General features: G+C 55.5%; 2 protein-coding genes and 1 pseudogene across 6 annotated transcripts in view; 1 reads left to right on the top strand and 2 right to left on the bottom strand.

The window, feature by feature from the left end:
* SARS2 (seryl-tRNA synthetase 2, mitochondrial) overlaps positions 1-12,549 on the bottom strand; it is a 13,337-nt gene extending 788 nt beyond the window's left edge. For 2 of the 3 annotated variants that reach the window (XR_003006304.1, XM_024768285.1), the window contains exons 1-16: positions 12,270-12,538; positions 8,196-8,291; positions 6,643-6,672; positions 5,911-6,051; positions 5,774-5,828; positions 5,389-5,452; positions 5,045-5,150; positions 4,312-4,359; positions 3,956-4,064; positions 3,595-3,640; positions 3,423-3,510; positions 3,216-3,325; positions 2,455-2,548; positions 2,267-2,359; positions 2,089-2,154; positions 1,838-2,001 (exon numbers count right to left, since the gene is read on the bottom strand). Coding sequence is in view for 2 of the 3 variants with exons in the window: in XM_024768285.1 (XP_024624053.1) it covers positions 1,858-2,001; positions 2,089-2,154; positions 2,267-2,359; positions 2,455-2,548; positions 3,216-3,325; positions 3,423-3,510; positions 3,595-3,640; positions 3,956-4,064; positions 4,312-4,359; positions 5,045-5,150; positions 5,389-5,452; positions 5,774-5,828; positions 5,911-6,051; positions 6,643-6,672; positions 8,196-8,291; positions 12,270-12,536 (1,557 nt within the window). In the remaining variant the exon portion in view is untranslated. Of the gene's footprint in view, positions 1-1,515; positions 2,002-2,088; positions 2,155-2,266; positions 2,360-2,454; positions 2,549-3,215; positions 3,326-3,422; positions 3,511-3,594; positions 3,641-3,955; positions 4,065-4,311; positions 4,360-5,044; positions 5,151-5,388; positions 5,453-5,773; positions 5,829-5,910; positions 6,052-6,642; positions 6,673-8,195; positions 8,292-12,269 lie in introns of those variants that run through there. The other variant, XM_024768286.1, reaches the window with a different exon arrangement.
* Positions 9,755-9,898, bottom strand: LOC112415365 (60S ribosomal protein L39 pseudogene; annotated as a pseudogene).
* Positions 12,550-12,787: 238 nt separating the features above from the next.
* MRPS12 (mitochondrial ribosomal protein S12) lies at positions 12,788-16,827 on the top strand. 3 transcript variants are annotated; one of them, XM_024768291.1, is made up of 3 exons: positions 12,788-12,841; positions 13,133-13,200; positions 14,607-15,458. In XM_024768291.1, the coding sequence occupies exons 2-3, from the start codon at positions 13,152-13,154 to the stop codon at positions 14,975-14,977; spliced, it is 420 nt and encodes a 139-aa protein (XP_024624059.1). In that variant the 5' UTR covers positions 12,788-12,841; positions 13,133-13,151; the 3' UTR covers positions 14,978-15,458. The 3 variants fall into 3 exon arrangements, 2 of the variants coding, with proteins under 2 accessions (XP_024624059.1, XP_024624060.1); XM_024768292.1 differs by having other exon boundaries at positions 12,806-12,837; XR_003006305.1 differs by lacking the exons at positions 12,788-12,841; positions 13,133-13,200 and adding an exon at positions 15,990-16,827 and having other exon boundaries at positions 14,327-15,901.
* Positions 16,828-16,871: the final 44 nt, after the last annotated feature.

Below are 16,871 nucleotides of genomic sequence, written 5' to 3'. Positions count from 1 at the left end.
CGGATTCTCTGTCCAGGTAAACAGGGTCTGATGAGCTTAAGGCCCCACTGGGAGGCGGGACCTGGGTTTGAATCCAGAGGCAGCCACTTACAGACCAACCTCAGGCAACTCCTTCCTTTCCTTGGCCCATTTTCTCCTCTGGAAAGTGGGTCTCATAAATCTACTTCCTCAGAGCTGTATCTGGGCCCCACCTGAGTCCCAGCTCCTCCACTACCAGCTGCGCAGCCCCGGGACAACTGCTTAATCTAAGACCTGTTCCTCACTTGTGAAATAGGGCTGGTGACAACCTACTCCACAGCTCGATGGGGAAGATTAAATAAGTTAATGCACATGTTAGCTTGGGCAGTGCTTGGCACTGCGAACTACACAGGCCCGAGCTCCTTCACCCCAGTCATTTTTATTGAGCGCCCATTACATGCCCAGTCCTCTTCTAGACCCTGGTGCTACAACAATGAATGGGGCTACTGGCAAACTTCCCTGGCCTCTTGGAGCAGACATCTCAGAATGGGGAAAGACAATACTCAAGGAAGGAGGCTGCGGTGCATCACAGCACAGCGGCATGGATGCTGAGTGCTGGGGTTTTTACTTTGGCCAGGCTGGTCAGGGAAGTCCTCTCGGAGGAGGTGACATCTGGGCTACGGCCTGAGTGACAAAATGCAAGCAATCACACAAGATCTAGGGGAAGAGTAGCCAGGGAGTGGTCTAGCAAGTGCAGAGGCCTGAGTTGGGAATAAGTCTGAGAATAAGAACAGCAAGGCAGGTTGGGGGGTGGCCAGAGCACGACAGGGAAGAGGCTGGTTGAAGAGGAAGGTGGGGAGCAGGTCACGTGGGGCCCCGTGGGCCATGGTGACAGCTTGTCCTTTCCCGAGTGAGATGGAGCCACAGGAGGGCCCTGAGCAGGGAGGGATGTGACCCAACGCAGGTGTCCACAGGGTCCCTCTGGCCTTGTGCGGAGGACAGGGAGCAGGAAGACGGCCGACAGACTGCCGCGACTCTCCAAATGGGAGATATCAGTGGACAGGCCCAGGGAGGGGCCAGGGACGAGAGGGCAAAGGCGGGATCTAGAAATATTTTGAAGGAGGAGCTGCCAGGGTTTGCTGAAGGACGGGATGTGGATGTGGAGAGGAGAGAATAGTTGAGGATGACTCTCAGGGCTGCGGCCTGAGGAGCTGGGAGAGCAGTTCCAGGTACTGAGACAGGGGCACTTAGGGGAGGAGTGAGTTCTGGCTTCACTGAGTTTGGGCTGCTTCCTGGACCCCACCTGGAGCTGGGGAATGAGGGGGGAGGTTGGACGTGAGGTGCCACTTGTCCCAGAGTCAGGGGAGAGGCCTCGGCATCCTCTCAATTCCCTCAGTGGCCCTCAAGCTACCCTCCACGTGCTCTGGGGATGCTGGACACTTCTGGCTTGGTTCCTGCAGCCACAGACCCCCTGAGGATTCAGCACCTCTGAGCAATAGCCCAGCATCCCTAGCAGGTTGGCCAGGCCACCCCCTAACTCACAGACCCACAAAGGCCTTTGTTCCACCATTTATTGGGGGATTTCTCTTAAGCACTGAGGGCGGGAAGAAGAAAGGAGGGATGGAGGCCTTCCCCCATCCCTAGAACCTCCAAGTCCCCTTGGAGGAACCACTGCTTCCCAGCACAGGCTGGGAGCTCCAACGACAACAGGATCACTGACTGATCCTGAGGAAGTAGGGGCACAGGAGTGGTGGACCCTGGAGTCCAGGGGCCCAGGCGGGGAGCTGATATGAAGAAGGCAAATGTCGGGATGGCTCAGGACAAGAGATCCCAGGGGCCCAGCGACCCCCTAAGCTCCAGGAAACAGCGACAACCCTACTGGCCAACGAGGATGAGTCCTCAGCTCGAGGCAGGCTGGCCCGGGAGCCTGGGCTTCTGGGGCTGGTTGGGGCCGATGTACTGGAGAGGCACGTGGGTGGGCGTCGTGATCCGATCGGTGCTGAGGTAGGGCTGGAGGACAGGGGGCACGAGCACCGAGCCATCCTGGGGAGAGAGCAGGCCTCAGGCCGCTGCCCTGCCAGCCCTGCAGCCTCCGCCTCCCTGCGTGAGATCCTCCCGCTGCCCCCTCACCTTTTGCTGATTGCTCTCCAGGAGCGCAATGAGGAGGCGGGGGACAGCACAGGCTGTGGCGTTCACCTGCGAGAGGGGCACGCTCAGACCCAGCTGCCGGCCGGCCCAGGGAGGGGCTGAGGTGGTGGGCCCGGGGTGCCGGGGCACTGAGGAGGGTGGGCGAGGGTGTGTGGCTCACCGTGTGGGCGAACTGCAGCTCACTGGCCTCCGTCTGGACCATGACGTGGAGGCGGCGGCTCTGGAAGTCCGTGCAGTTGGAAGCACTGGTGACCTGGGCATGGGGGTGGGGTGGGCTGAGACGATGGGCCGTCGGCGGCGGTGGGGTCCTCTTTCCCACCCTGTCGCCCCGCCGGGCAGGGGGCTCACCTCGCCAAAGCGGCCTCGGCCCGGCATCCAGGCCTCGATGTCAAACTTGCGGTAGGCGGGCAGGCCCAGCTCCTGGGTGGGCATGTCCAGGACCCTGCAGCCCAGGAGAAAGACATGGCAACGGCCAGCAGGTGAGAGGTGGTGGAGGAGCGGGGCAGGGGCAAGGGGAGGCGATGGAAGAGGAGGCAGCCAAAAGAGGGAAATGCAAGGGATAAAGTAGAGGACAGTGGCAAAGGGGAAGAGGTGGCCGAGTGGGCTGTTCACCATCGCCGTGCTTCCTTCTGTAACGGGAGCACCCTCAGGTTTTTGTAATGGGTCACCCAGATAAAAGTCCACCCTTCCCAGCTTCTCTTGAAAGCTCCGTGTGACTGACAGGGTGCGAGGAGGTGGGGCTTGTGACGTCCAGTCACCCCCTTAAAGGGAAGGGGTGTGCCCTCGCCCCCTGGAGGGTGAAGAGCCATCTTGGACCACGCAGACGAGGCAGCACCCTAGGGATGGGGAGCAACAGGAGGGAAGGGGCCTGGTCTTGACACTGGAGTGCCCTGCGCAGCTTATGCGGCCATTACGATCCTATACGGGATTCTACAGACTGATAGGTAGACGGACATCCTATATATAATCGTAACACAGGCAAAAGGGGGCAGAGGGAGAAGAGGTGGTGAGGATTTTCAAGATGGGGGAGCACCTAGCCAGCCCTTCCCTCCCTCCTCCCTCACCCCCATCCTCTGCCACCCACCTCAGCCCCCGGCCCCTCCCCGCACCGGAAGTGCAAGCCCAGCTCTGTCAAGATCTCCATCTGAAGGGACAGGAACTCCTCCAGCAGCTGCGAGCTCTGCTCCAGCCCAGGGCCTGTCACCCCGAACATCTCCACCTGGGGCAGGGCGGGGGGCACAGGAGTCAGGAGGCGCTAGGCTGTTGGGCTCGACAGGCTGGGGCGCTGGGCTGTTGCCAGTCCTAGCTATGCCAACCTTGGTGAAGTGGTGCACCCGATACAGCCCCCACGGCTCCTTCCCCGTGTCTGTTTCCGCCCGGTAGCAGGTACTGGAACAAACCATCCTGGGGGGAGCAGGGTAGGTGGGGTCAGGGAGAGGAGAGGGAATGTCACTGGTGGGGACAAGGTCTAAAGGAACTGGGCATCACCTGATTGGCAGATCCCTGAAGGCCACAGAGTGGTCCATGAAGTAGCCTGGGAGGAGAGGAGGACAGAATGGGTCAGCCAAGGCCACCATCCAGCCAGCCATAGGAAACCTTTGTGAGAATTAGAAAAGGTGTCCCTCTAGCAGACGCAGCCTCAAGTCAGGACACGTGGCTGGAGCCTCACCGTACCACTGCAGTAAACAACCTACCCAACTGTACACGTAGGCCCTGGGGTCGCCGAGATATCCTGGGCGTGCAGCCATCACCCGCCAGGAGGCTCCCGGCTGTCCCCTTTCGATCCCCTCCTGCTCTGAGGACACTGGAGGTGTCCTCACCCCACTCTTGCCCCCAGGTAGGAACTCACCTGCAAGTCCCACCTCTGCTGTCCCGGCCAGGTTGAGGTCTTCAAAGCGGGAGGGGTCGATGTTGTAAATTTGGGATGGTTTGGCATTTGGTGTCATCCCACAGCCTTCCTGGGGAGGAGGCCAGGCCACAGAGGTCAGGGGTCAGGTAACCTGGGTGGCCCCCATTCTGCAGTCACAACCCCTGCTCCTCCCCTAAAAGCATCTGGAATCACCCTGAGCTCCCTGTTATGGCTTGACCCCCTCAACCCAGCCCCAGGGCAGGTTCCTCGGGAGAGACAGGCTGGTCTCTCCACCTGGAACCCTCAGAATGGGGCCTGACACACGGCTGGGCATGGGGAACAGAGTCCTCACTCACAAACACAGCTCCTCGGAGAAGGTCTGGCACCGTCATGGGGGTGAAGCCCTGTGAGGGGGGATGGGAGGGGTGAGGAGCACAGCCAGGACCCCCACCAGACCCCAAGCTCAGGCCTGAAGAAAGGACGCTGCAGGGTGGGCCAATGGCTCCCCCGTGTCACTCCAAAGTCCATTTCACTTCAGAGGAAATCGAGGCAGGCCTGAGCAGTGGGCTTAGAGCTGGACCTGGGGTCCTGGGCCCCTGTCACTGGGGCCCCCTCTGCTGGTGCTTCCTGGTTTCCTCACTTGGATATACCACTTAGATCTGACCATGTCCCTCCCCTGTTGAAAGCCTTCTGTGGCTCCCCGGTGCCCTCAGGAAATGTCTGAGTCCCTCACCATGGCCAACATCCCCTGCATTCATCCCTTGCCGACCCCTCCAGTTTCAACAGATGCTGTATTTCCCCAACACTCCCTGTACACTGCAAGCAGGCAGTGAGGGGCAGTGGTCACAGGCGCGGCTCCACACGCTAGCTGGGAGACCCTGGCTAGTTACTCCCTCCTCCATCTTTAAAGGGGATAATAATAGCACTCACCTCGTAAAGTTGCCCTAAGAATTAAATATGTCAATAATACATGTAAAGCTCTGAAAACAGTGACTGGAGCAGAGGTCACCCCCTCCTCTCCACCCTGAGCCTTCAGAGCTCAGCTTCAATGCCACCCCCTCCAGGCAACCCTCCCATCCAGGCCCATACCCGGTGGATGAGCTTGTTGAGTGTGAAGTTGACCAGGCCGTGCTGCAGGAGGGCCCCGGCCCCACGCAGGTAATAGGAGCGGTGGCCAGACACGTGGGACAGACGCCTGGGAGACAGATGGGCAGACAGGCGGGGGCACGTGGGCCAGGGCTGGTGGGGGAAGAGGGGGACTCAAGCACCCCGGGGCAGAGGCCCAGCTGCCAGGCGGGGGGCCAGGCATCAAACATTCATGCCGGGCAAGGCCCTGGCAGTTCCACATCCCATGCTGAGCCCAATGAGGCGGAGCCGGCAGCCAGCTGTTGGGTTGGGAGGGCTGGGCGATGGGGGCTGGGAGGGGGGCTCACTTCTGACGGATGATGTCGAGTTTCTCAGCTATTTCCAGGTGGCCCCGGGGTTGGAAGGAGAAAGCTATATACGGATGAAAAGCAATGAGGTAAGAGGGGGAGGAGAGACAGGGAACAGGGACAGAGAGAAAGAGGATTAGAGAGAGAGCAGAAGGAGAGGAGGACAGAGGGAGGGAGAGAAAAGGAGAGGAAAAGAGAGGGGGGAGGAAAAAAAGACAAATACATGTGTGCGTGTACACACACACACGTGTACCCGCACACACACACATAAGAGACAGGGTGAGAAATGAGAAAGCCCTGGGGCTCTACAGGCTCCAGCCATGGTCCCAGACCCCAGGAGCCCCCGCCCCCAGCCTGGGGTCCCCTGGCCTGGGCTGTGGTCCACCTGGCTTGTCTCCAACCACATGGAGCACTCGGGCCTGGCTTTCGTCCCCGACGGGCTGCAGGGAAACAGTGGGTGTCACTGGGAAGGTGGCACTAGGCGGACCCCTGGCCTCCCCCGCTGCCCAGCGCGACGCTCACCACGTCTGGGTGGGTCTGGTTGGGCAGCCTCAGCGCCCGCAGGTAGAACTGCTCCTCGAGTTGGGCCTCCTTGGGGTACAGGAGCATGAGTTGCTTCCGGATCTCCCGGCCACGTGCCCGCAGACTCTGATACTGGGGGTCCTGGGAGTGGGGCAGGCAGGGTCAGCCCCGGAGCGGGTGGGGTCCCTCAACCAGTTTGACCTTGATCCCAGCTAGCACAACCTCTGTGGTGGATGTCTGCTGCTGCTTGTTTTCACTCAACATCTTGTATTTCCTTCTAGGAACCTCCCCTCACCACCACAGGGCATGTCCACAGGGACATGACTCTGGCCTGGTCTACTAGAACATTCCATTGCTTTGACCATAGTGATTGGCTTAAAGACAGGCACATGACCCAAGACGAACTCATGAGAATCAGCCCCAGGGCTGTGTCTGGAGCTGTCAGGAAAATGGTCCTCTCTGCACCAGACCCTGCCTCCCCTTGCCCCAAGGGGAGAAAGCTGGTCTGGGAATAAGAAGGAAGCAGAAGCAAATATGGGCCAGGACCTGGATCCAGCTGTACCTGAAGCCAGTCTGTTTAGTTTCATGAATCAATAGAGCCTCTTGATGTTATTTTCCTTACTCCTATTTGAGTTATGTTTTCTATCACATACAATGGAGACTTCATGGCTGATAATGGGATCTTTGCTGCCCACCCCTCACCAGGGACAGGATATCAACTCCCTGGAGTACCTGCTGCACTTGATTGTGGTCCTGGTTTACCTGTAGAAAAGAGAAGGAGGGGGTGATCAGGTTGATGAAGCTGGGGATGGGGAGGAGGGGTGAAAGGTCAGGGCCAGGGGATCTGAATTCCTTGCTCTGCCAGTGCCTGGCTGGACCCTCCTCCACTCTGTGCCTCAGTTTCTCTGTCAGTAAAGCCGGGAGGAGGCAAGGTAACATAATAGTAATCATGCCTGCAGCTCCATTTATTGAGTGCTGTCTCATGCCTGGCCATGTGCAGAGGACTCTCATATGATCCTATTTCTTCATAACCCACTCCATGAGTTTCACACATCAACGTGATCCCCGTTTTGTAGAGGAGAAAACTGAGGCTCGGAATGGTAAAGTCTGTGAGCATGCATTTGGAGGCCTGAGACCGAGGGTCTGTGATACTCTGAACCTTCTGTGGTCCTGAGCACCAGAGGGAATCAGGCAGATCTGGGTCTGAATGTTGGGTGCCTACCAGCTGTGTGCCCTTAGGCAAATCTCTTCCCTTCTCTGAGCCTTGGTATCCTGGTCTGTGAAATGGGCTGATAACAGGAGCTCCTTGGTAGGGCTGTTGCCTGGCTTCCTGAGAAGATGAGCTAGTGCTCACTGAACATGAACTGTGATCAATTTTGTTGTTTTCACTGGCTGCTCGCCTGCGATGCGTGTAGCCCAGGGCCTGGCAAGACAAAGCAGGTCACTGGGAGATGTAGTTAGGGTTGGGAGAGTGGTGAAAAGCTGCCCAAATGCCTGGGTGCCAATCCCACCTCTCCTGCTTCCTAGCTGTGAGACAGGCACATTTTAACCTCTTGAGGTCTCGGTTTCCTCAGCTGTAGAACCGGGTTTGTACTGTTCCTGACTCACAGAGCTGTGACGGTTAAGAGTGAGGAAAGCACCTAGGACAGCGTCTGGCAGGCAGCGATGGCTGTGTGCGTGTCTGCTATTATTACGATGGCTGCTCTTCAGCCCCCTGTGGTAGATGCTGTTGGCTGTCTAACCCAAGACCATTTGCCCTCCTTCCTCCTTCTAGCCAGAGGTCCCTGACTCAGTTCACCCTCCCCTGGGTAGCCTGCAGTTCAGGGAACGTGGGCCCAGCCAAGGTTGCCTCTTGTCATTGACTGGTGTGGCTGTGGGGTGTCTGGGCCCATGAGACATGAGGGGACTCTGCTGGATGCTTCAGGAAAGGTCTCCCTGCTCTTGGAAAAGGCACTCAAGCCAGAGAAGTCCTGTTTTCTGCCTCCGGCAGAGACATGCCAGGAGACGCTGTACTACGGCAGCCACCCTGGGACCCTGAGGGGGCAACTGAGGTCAAATCAACATGGTGAAGTTGCAGGTGGAGAGAGAGGGAAGGAACCTGGCTTAGGGGTGCTGGGGAGAGCTGCTAATTCATCAGTCCCAGGGATGCCTGGCCCTGGGTGGCTTGTTGTGTGACATAATGAGTGTCCACATCCTTCACGTTCCATAAATTGGGTTCCTGTTACCTGCAGCCAGAGGCATCCTCCTGCCACCCCACCCCACCCACCCAGGACCCCCGCGCTCACCAGCAGGGCCTGCACTGCCTCAGCCACGGCCCCCTTCTCCTCCTCCAGGCTCCGGATCTGCTCCCGCTGCTGCCTCAGCTCCTGCCATGTTGAGATCTGGGGGTGGACACAGGAGGGAAAGATGTGAAGCGGCCACTGTCCCCTGCCCCTTCTGGCTGGAGCCTCGTCCCCTCAGCCCCCTGGACCAGCAGTGGGGTGAGGTAGAGACCACTCACTGTCCCCCAGTAGCCATTCTCCCCTCCTTCCCTTCAGTACTTGAACCCTCTGATGTTTAGCCAGGCACACAGCTGCCCAGAATTAAGACACACTCCCAGCCTCCCGGGCAGCTACATGTGTCTGTGGGCCCAAGACTGACCAAGGGACATGAGTTGAAGTGGTAGGTGTCACTCTTGAGTTGCTTCCTTAAAGATAAGCCCCCATACTGGACTTTCTCACTCCCTTTGGACTGGACGACGGACCCTGAGGAGAGGTGAACAGGACAACCCCCTAAGGGATGCAGAGCAAGAAGATGAAAGGACCTGGGCGCTGGGGGACATGGAGCTGAGCCGCATTTACCTCTTGACTCTCATGTGAGAGCAAAACGGCCTCTGTCCTATGGCGCGGCCACGGCAGCTACACCTGCACTCACCAACCCAGGGGGGTCAGGAGGGTCAGGAGGGGCGGGAGAGACGCAGCCCCCTCCAGCCCTCACTCTTTGGGCACACCTACTGCTGTGGAGTCCCTCTGTGAGCCCAGATCCCCGAGCAAAGCCCTCTGTCCTCTCTGGCTGCAGTTTTCCCTTCGACAAAATGGTGAAAGCAACACTGTCCTACCTCCCTGGAAGGGGGAGGGGAAGCCAGAGGGGAGAGAGGGAGATCACAGGATGGTTTGTTACCCACTTGGTGGCTCCCCCTGGATGTCTCCTGGACACCTCCCAGCTCACCGTGTGCAAGAGTGACTCTGGGAAAAGTATCTCCCCCACATCTGCTCCTCCTCAGGGACAGCCCCACTAATGCCCACCCTCCACCCCAGCCCCACAGCCAGGTACCACGTCCTGACCTTTCTGTCCTTCCTCATCTCCCCACTCCTGCCCCACCCCAGATCCCATCATCTCTCCGCAGAAGCCCTGTGCCAGCCTCCTGGCCTTCAGACTCACCTTCTCCAGTCCAGCCAGAGTTCTTATACAATCCTCTCCTGCCTGAGAGCACCCCTGGCCCCCAGCGCCCCCAGGAACAAACTGCATGCCTTGCTACTGCCTGACAAGCCACACGCCATATTCCTCTCCATACTTATGCCCTAAGGAAGTGTTTTTCAGGCTTTGGAATGTGATCCATTTGTGGGTTATAAATTTAACTTAGGGTCTCTAAACCAGCACTTTAGTAAACTGAGGTAAAATATACATAAAACTTACCTTTTGTTTTTCTTTTTCCCAACAAAAGGTTCACATGTTTATTACTGAGCTACACAGTGAGCAGTGGTGAGGAAAGATCAAGAAAAGAGGAGAGAGCATCAAACATAGGCAGTTGTTCCAGACACTAGTGATGTTCTGACAACGTGCGCCACTTCATATGTGAGGCTCCTTATAGCCCCAGCTTGGTTCTTCTCTTAGAGTTGTACCTGATTTCATTACCAGTTTTCATTCGAATCCATTGGGGAATGGGACGATTCTACTTTTGTTTCTTGGCCAGGAATCGCTTGATCCTGAAAGTCTTGTGAGAAGACATGGCGAGGAGTAAATCCAACCGCCAAAATTTACCATTTTAATAATTAGAAAAGTATTTTAAAAAATTTATTTATTCTTTTATTTTTGGCTGCATTGGGTCTTCATTGTTGCATGTGGGCTTGCTCTAGTTGCGGCGAGCGGGGGCTACTCTTCGTTGCAGTGCAAGGGCTTCTCATTGCGATGGCTCCTCTTGTTGTGGAGCACGGCCTCCACACGGTGCATGGGCTTCAGTAGTTGTGGCATGTGGGCTCAGTAGTTGTGGCGCATAGTCTTAGTTGCTCCGTGGCGTGTGGGATCTTCCTGGACCAGGGCTGGAACCCATGTCCCCTGCACTGGCAGGTGGATTCTTAACCACTGTGCCACCAGGGAAGTCCTTTAACCATTTTTTAAGTGTACAGTTTGGGGAGGAGGGATAAATTGGGAGATTGGGACTGACCTATACACACTATATAAAATAGATAACTAATAAGGACCTAATGTATAGCACAGGGAACTCCACTCAATATTCTGTAATGACCTATACGGAAAAAAATCCAAAAAGGAGTGGATATATGTATATGTATAACTGATTCACTTTGCTGTACAGCAGAAACTAACACAACGTTGTAAAGCAACTACTCCAATAAAAATTTTTTTTAAAGTGTACAGTTCAGTGGCATTAAGTACATTCATATCATCGTGCTATCATCGTAACTATCCATCTCTGGAACTTCTTTACATTCCCAAACTGAAACTCTGTACCCATTAAACTTTCTCCCCTCCTGCCCCTGACAACCACCATTCTACATTCTGTCTCTGTGAATTTGCTCCAGGTGCCTCATACAACTGGAATCACACAGTATTTGCCCTTTTGTGACTGGCAAATTTAACTTAGCATAACGTCTTTAAAGTGCATCCACGTTGTAGCATGTGTCAGAATGTCCTTCCCTTTTTAAGGCTGAATGTTATTCCATTGTATGTATTTACCACATTTTGTTTATCCATTTATCCATCAGTGGACCCTTGGGTTGCTTCCACCTTTTGGCTACTGTGACTAACGCAGCTATAAACATGGGCATACAAATATCTGAGTCCCTTCTTTCAGTTCTTTTTGGGTATATATCTAGAAGTGGAATTGCTGGAATACATGGTAATTCTATGTTTAATTTTTTGAGGAACTGCCATATATTTTTTGTTTTTCTTTTTTGAAAAATTAATTAATTTTTAATTTATTTTTGGCTGCGTCGGGTCTTCGTTGCTGTGCACAGGCTTCCTCTAAGTTGTGGCGAGAGGGGGCTACTCTTCCTTGCCGTGTGCGGGCTTCTCATTGCGGTGGCTCCCCTTGTTGTGGTGCTCGGGCTCTAGGCACGCAGGCTTCAGTAGTTGTGGCACATGGGCTCAGTAGTTGTGGCTCGCTGGCTCTAGAGCACAGGCTCAGTAGTTGTGGCGCACAGGATTCGTTGTTCCGCGGCATGTGGGATCTTCCCGGACCGGGGCTTGTACCCGTGTCCCCTGCGTTGGCAGGCGGATTCTTAACCACTGCGCCACCAGGGAAGTTCCTAGTTTTTCTTTTTTAATTAACTTCTCTGAGCCTTAACTTCCCCTCTGATAAAACAGGGGAAATAATGGTACCCACCTCATAAAGTTGTTGTGAAATTTAAATGAGACTCATCTGTGTAAAGCACTTAAAATAGGATGGTAGGGGGGCCCAAGAGAGGGCTGGGAGGATTTGGGGTCCCTATCATCCTCAGCACCCCAGCAGGGTCTAGAAGTATGGTGACCCTGGTTCTAGTTCCCCAGCATGCAGTATTATATAAGTGCTAGCTTTATTATTATTAATAATATTCACTGCCTTATTCTCAACATCTGGAACATAACAGGGGTGCTCCCTACATATCTGTTCAAAAGCACATTCATTCATTAAATAACACTATCTAACTGCCTACTACCAGTGGGGTAGGTGCACAGCTCTACCTCTCATTCTCCAAAGGCAAGAGGCAACCCCGGCCCTACCGCTGATTCACACCCCCCGCCGCTGATTCACATCCCTGTGCCCCATTTTCCTTCGTGGCCTTAGGATAAGCCTGGCATGAGGTCTAAGCACAGAGGACACTGACAGTAAGTTCCTAACGCAGAGTGGGTACCCAGCACGCTTTATGGGGCAAGCGCATCATGGGTATCTAGACAGTAGGGCCTTAGCACTCTGGCTAACTGGCACGTAGTTAGGTGCCAAGTACAACACGTTGGCTAAACTTGGGAAGGAACTAAAATTCCTGCGATAAGACCGCCCCCTGCTGGAGAGTTTCTTGCTAACCCATTTCGTCCGTAAAACGAACAGCCAATAGACAAAGCGGCCCGGCCTCGCAACCACCGGCCAGCGCAAGCGCACTCACGATCGCGGGCAGATCCTCCGACCGCAGCTCCCCCTTGCGGAGCTCCAGGGCGCGCGCGGCCTCTTCCGGGTATGCGCACAGCGGCTCCATGTCCAGCTGAGGGAGCGCGCTGTAGCCCTCACGCGCGTGCTCGTACAGCAGGTTCCGGTCTCGTCTCTCCGTAGCGAAACTTCTCCTTGGGCTCTGGTTGCAAACGCAGCCTCGCCGGAGCCGCAGGCCCCGAGCAGCCACCAGAGGCCACAAGCGCCGCATTGTGGACGCAGCCATTTTGGAAGGGGGACAAAGAGTCACGCACTCTTCGTCCCGCCCACTACGCGTTTAGACTAATTGCAAAGCAGCTATTCTTGGGACTAGCCAATCAGAGCCTGGAGGGGGTGAGCCCTCTCCCATGCCTCAAGAAAAAAGATCAGCGAGAACAGTTGACCGAGATTGACACTGTCGTTGCCCAATCGTCGTCTGTTCCCCGCCCCTTCAGTGTACGGGAGAGGCAGAACCAGCCAATCCCTGGCGGGATAATCCCCAGACTGTGCTAGAGACCAGATTCGGCGTGTCTGTGGACCCGGCTAGGGTCGGTAAGGTCGCCAGAGTTCTCGGGTCCTCCAAACTTCCCGGACCTCCTCTCAGTTTCTAGTTTCCTTCTGTTTGTGAGCGGGGGCGGTTGGGAGAGACTATTCAGAGCAAGACTAAATTTACGGAGGGATTTTCTGTTAGCAGCGTTAGGGGTTGTGGTTTTACAGTGAGAGGAAATTCCTTAGATTTAACCGGAAGGCTCCGAGAGTGGGATGGGGAGAATTTGGACCCTCCCCCGACTACGGCCACTTTCCCCTCCCCCTGCTTAATGAGTCTCTTATCCCCTAACACAGGGACGCTGCAGGCGGCGGGATGTCCTGGTCCGGCCTTCTCCGTGGCCTCCGCACGTCCCTAAATCATGGTAAATGGGGGGCTTGGGCTGCAGAGACGAGGCTGCGTGAGGGTTATTTCCCCTGGGACTTGTGTCCCTCTGCCATAGTCCCGAGTTTCGGCGGAGCTGGGGTTGCAAGGGCAAGAGGTAGGAAGTAGCATTTAGGCGTCTGGTGGGTATCAGGAGTTCGGGTCAATTATTTTTTTCAGCAAATGATATTAAATACTTCCCATGGGTGAGACATCCAAGCAAGACTTTGAAGTCATTCATTCAACTGACGTTTTCTTTTCCTTTTTTTTTTTTTGGCCGAGCCACACGGCTTGTGGGATCTTAGTTCCCTGATCAGGGATCAAATCCACGCCCCTTGCACCCTTGCAGTGGAAGCGTGGAGTCTCAACCACTGGACCGCCAGGGAAGTCCCCAACTGATGTTTTTCAAGAGCCTACTACACGCCAGGCACTGAGAGGGACACTTTATTTATGAACCTAGTTCTTCCACAAACATCAAATGATGTTTGTTGAGTCTTTTTATGTCCTATTTCCTGTCTATGAGCACATCCTGTCATCTACCTTAGAACCATATTCCTGCCCTTTTCCCCCACCTGCCTTTCCTCTCACTGCACTGCAGCCACACTGCCCTCCTTTCTGTTGATGTGTTTGTGGACACAGGCTGAGGCTGGAGCAGGGGTAACGAGGGGGCAAGTGAGGAGATGAGGTCAGAGAAATAGCTCGCAGACCATATGGGGCCTCGTGGGCCCCCGGGGGGGAATTTGGCTCTTACCCTCACTGAGATGGAGCCACAAGAGGGCTCTGAGCAGGGGAGGGATGTGATCTGACACAGGTGTCCATGGGGTCCCTGTGGCTTCGAGTGGGGAGCAGACAGTAGGAGCCAGGAGACCTGGGAGGAGGAGGAAGGAGGACAGGAGAGTCCAGTGGGAGACGGGGATGGACAGGACGAGGGTGGATGCCATGGGGGAGGGAGAAAAGGGATTCTGATCAGTTGTGAAGGTTCAGTTGATAGGATCTGCTCACCGGGATAGGAGAGGGTGCGACAGGAGGAGGAGGAGTGACACCTCCCAGGGATACCCCTTGGGGTCGCTGTGGAGCAGCATGAATTAACGTAGGTACAATGTATAGAACAGTAGGAGCCAGTGGGAGCCTGTTTGCGTTTATTGTTGTTTAAACAGCATTAAAATTAATGTCTTCTTTGCAGAATAAAATGAGTTAATTCATAGAAAATGCTTAAAATAGGACCTGACACGTGGTGGTTACTCCATAAATGTTATATTACTCTCAGCCATGAGTACCCCTAGCCGTAAACAAATGCACCCTGGCGAAGTGCTTGGAACGGTGCGGAGAACACCAGAGCGGAGTGGCTGATGCTATCATCTGTTCACTGGGATAATAACCGCGGCCCTCCCGGTTGTGTCTCTCCAGGCCTAGCCCTGGCCCCGCGGCCTTGGGCCCTGCGTCCCATGGCCACCCTGAACCAGATGCACCGCCGGGGGCCTCCAAAGCATCCGCCTACGAAAGTGGGCCCCACGGAGGGCCGGCCACAGCTGAAGGGCGTGGTCCTGCGCACGTTCATCCGCAAGCCCAAGAAGCCCAACTCGGCCAACCGCAAATGCTGCCGCGTGCGGCTCAGCACCGGTCGGGAGGCCGTCTGCTTCATCCCCGGAGAGGGCCACAACCTGCAGGAGCACCACATCGTGCTCGTGCAGGGCGGCCGCACGCAGGACCTGCCCGGCGTCAAGCTCACCGTCGTGCGGGGCAAGTACGACTGTGGCCACGTGCAGAAGAAGAAGTGACTCCCTCCCCACCTCCCCCGGGACACGGCGGGTGGGTGATCACCGCAGAACAAAACCTTCCCCTCGGGGCCCCTGCAGTGTCCTTGGGAAGCTAGTACAACTCTAGAAGTAGCTGGTCGTGGTTCAAAGCCTGGCCGCTTCTTCCATCAGGGCCACCCTTAACCCATAGTGGTCCTGGGTGTGAGTCAGAAAAAAGGCGCCCCTCTCCCAACACCCTTGGTTTCCATGTTGGCGCCAGGGACCTCTTCTGCTGGGACGAGACACTGTAGTGCCATCTACTGGGAAGGGGTTGCAATAAACACAGAGACACGCCCCCCCCCCAACCCCTTGTGGTATTTGCATGGTATTTGCCCTCTGTGTGGTCTTGGGCACCGACATCCCCTCTGGCCTCAGTTTCCTCCTGCAGAAAAAAATAGCTCCACTTGCAGTATCGCCTTTGTTGGGTTTGGTGAAGATTAAACTGGGTGCTTTATGTGTATAACACATGCAGTGGCCACTCTGTTTTAAACTTTGGAGTTAGTGGGCAGCACTGAGGCCCAGTTCCCCTTCCTGCAGGCTGAGGGCCTGGGCACGAAAGCCCTGCTGTCAAGCTTCCTCATCTGAAAAGTGGCAGTAATTGTAATGTTGGCCACGAAGGGGTGTTGCAAGGATTAATGGTGTGTGCTGCTCTTCTGTTATTCTCAGACTCACACACACCTGGGTTCAAATCCTGCCTTCACCTCTTGTTCTGTGACTCTGGGTATATTTGCTTCCCCCTCTGGCTTCAGTTTCCTCCCTTGGAAAATGGCACTGAGCGTGATGCTGCCCTCACGCGATCATGTGCTTGGCCATGTTAGGTTTGAAAATTTGGGAGCTGAGCTTGTATCATCAGGCTTTGGAACCCAATGTCTGGTATAAGTCCGGCTTCCCCTGTTTCCTGGCCAGGTGACGCTGGGCAGGCCTTTTAAACTCTGAGCCCGTCTCTGTCTGGACTGAATGGCAGTGATGACAGTGCCTCCGTGAGAGCTGCCAGGTGACGCTGGGCAGGCCTTTTAAACTCTGAGCCCGTCTCTGTCTGGACTGAATGGCAGTGATGACAGTGCCTCCGTGAGAGCTGCTGGGAGAACAGCTGAGATCGGGCACAGGAGCTGTTGGGTGAGCCCTTGTAGCCCGTCTCTGGGTTCTCAAAGCCCACCTCTGTTTCTTGCACGGCACTTAGCACACCTGAAGTTCTCACGATTGGAAACATCCCACAGGGCCTTTTAGGATCGGAGCTAGGGGCAAACACGTGCATCAGTTACAGACAAAAATCCCCCATCACCTCATGCTTAGCACCGATTTTACTGAGCGAGCTTGTTGGCTGCGCTCAGTTGGGGAAAGGAGAGCTTTCCTTCACAGCATGCCTTGCTCCTGGGGTCCATCTCCAAGCGGGCTCAAGTGTGGAGAAAAGGAGGCTGTCGCCTGACAGGACGCGAGCTGCCCCTGAGGCAGGGGCAGGAGGTGGGGGTGGAGGATACAGTCTGGGGGTCAGCGCAGAACTGGCCTCAGAAATTCTGAAAGAAATGGCACCAGTCTGGCCCAGAGGGGAGGTGCTGATGGGCGTGGTGCTGGAGGAGGTTGCACGGGCCCCACTGCCAAATCCCAGAGACTCCCCAAAACAACAGGAAGAGTTCACTTTGAGGCCGCTGTTGGTCCCCTCAAGGACCTCTGCTCCCTGCCAGCAATCACCTTGCCCCCAAAACATGCTGATAAGAGTCCTTGTCCAAGATTGTCAGCAGCTTTCCTCTATTTGAAATCCTGGTTTGGCCTTTGTTTTTTGACTCAGTCTGTCAACTGATATCCACACATGTGAGAAAAAAATCTGCAAGTAACGTACAGGTCTCTGAGTTACTCTTTGACACTCTCCCTGGGAAGC

The sequence above is a fragment of the Neophocaena asiaeorientalis genome, unplaced genomic scaffold (genome assembly GCF_003031525.2).
Source record: "Neophocaena asiaeorientalis asiaeorientalis breed wild unplaced genomic scaffold, Neophocaena_asiaeorientalis_V1.1 scaffold629, whole genome shotgun sequence".
Lineage (NCBI taxonomy): Eukaryota > Metazoa > Chordata > Mammalia > Artiodactyla > Phocoenidae > Neophocaena > Neophocaena asiaeorientalis.
Note: the sequence above shows the minus strand (reverse complement) of the source record. Positions and strands in the feature narration are given on the sequence as shown.

Excerpts from the sequence above, each read along its gene's own strand:
- MRPS12 (XM_024768291.1), top strand. The coding sequence starts at position 13,152 with ATGTCCTGGTCCGGCCTTCTCCGTGGCCTCCGCACGTCCCTAAATCAT. Across the intron at positions 13,201-14,606 it reads CCGCACGTCCCTAAATCATG|GCCTAGCCCTGGCCCCGCGG; the intron begins GTAAATGGGGGG and ends GTGTCTCTCCAG.